Here is a 362-nt window from a genome sequence, read left to right on the forward strand (position 1 = left end):
GTTAGTATAATTCTATATATTAATTGATGAATAATACTATATTAAATAATAATTAGTAAAGAGGGTTATTTTTATGATACTTACAATGTCAAATTCTAAGGGAACGTCATTGACAGTAACCCAAGGCACAAACATATGAGGTGGAACTTGTGCATTGCTTTCTTCACCATAGCCCAAAAGTAACTGCATGGTCAAGTTTTTTGCATATAATTCATGAAATTATAGATTGGAACCAAAAGAACAAAAAAACTTGCAATTTGGACACATTATTTAAATGATAGTATATTCTTTTTGTACAAAATTTTCACCACATTATATATGTTTCATCTAGTAGTAGTTATTTTAAAATAAAAGTGTTATTT

The 362-nt window shown here is 26.5% G+C and overlaps 1 protein-coding gene across 1 annotated transcript in view; it reads right to left on the reverse strand.

Moving 5' to 3' along the window:
* The window catches only part of LOC107628482 (gamma-interferon-inducible lysosomal thiol reductase), a 2,311-nt gene that overhangs the window by 523 nt on the left and 1,426 nt on the right, over nucleotides 1-362 (reverse strand). Inside the window, exon 4 of the mRNA XM_016331136.2 lies at nucleotides 85-183. Within this exon, the coding sequence (XP_016186622.1) occupies nucleotides 85-183 (99 nt within the window). The remainder of the gene's footprint in view (nucleotides 1-84; nucleotides 184-362) is intronic.

Source organism: Arachis ipaensis, chromosome B02 (genome assembly GCF_000816755.2).
Source record: "Arachis ipaensis cultivar K30076 chromosome B02, Araip1.1, whole genome shotgun sequence".
In the NCBI taxonomy this organism is placed as follows: Eukaryota; Viridiplantae; Streptophyta; class Magnoliopsida; order Fabales; family Fabaceae; genus Arachis; species Arachis ipaensis.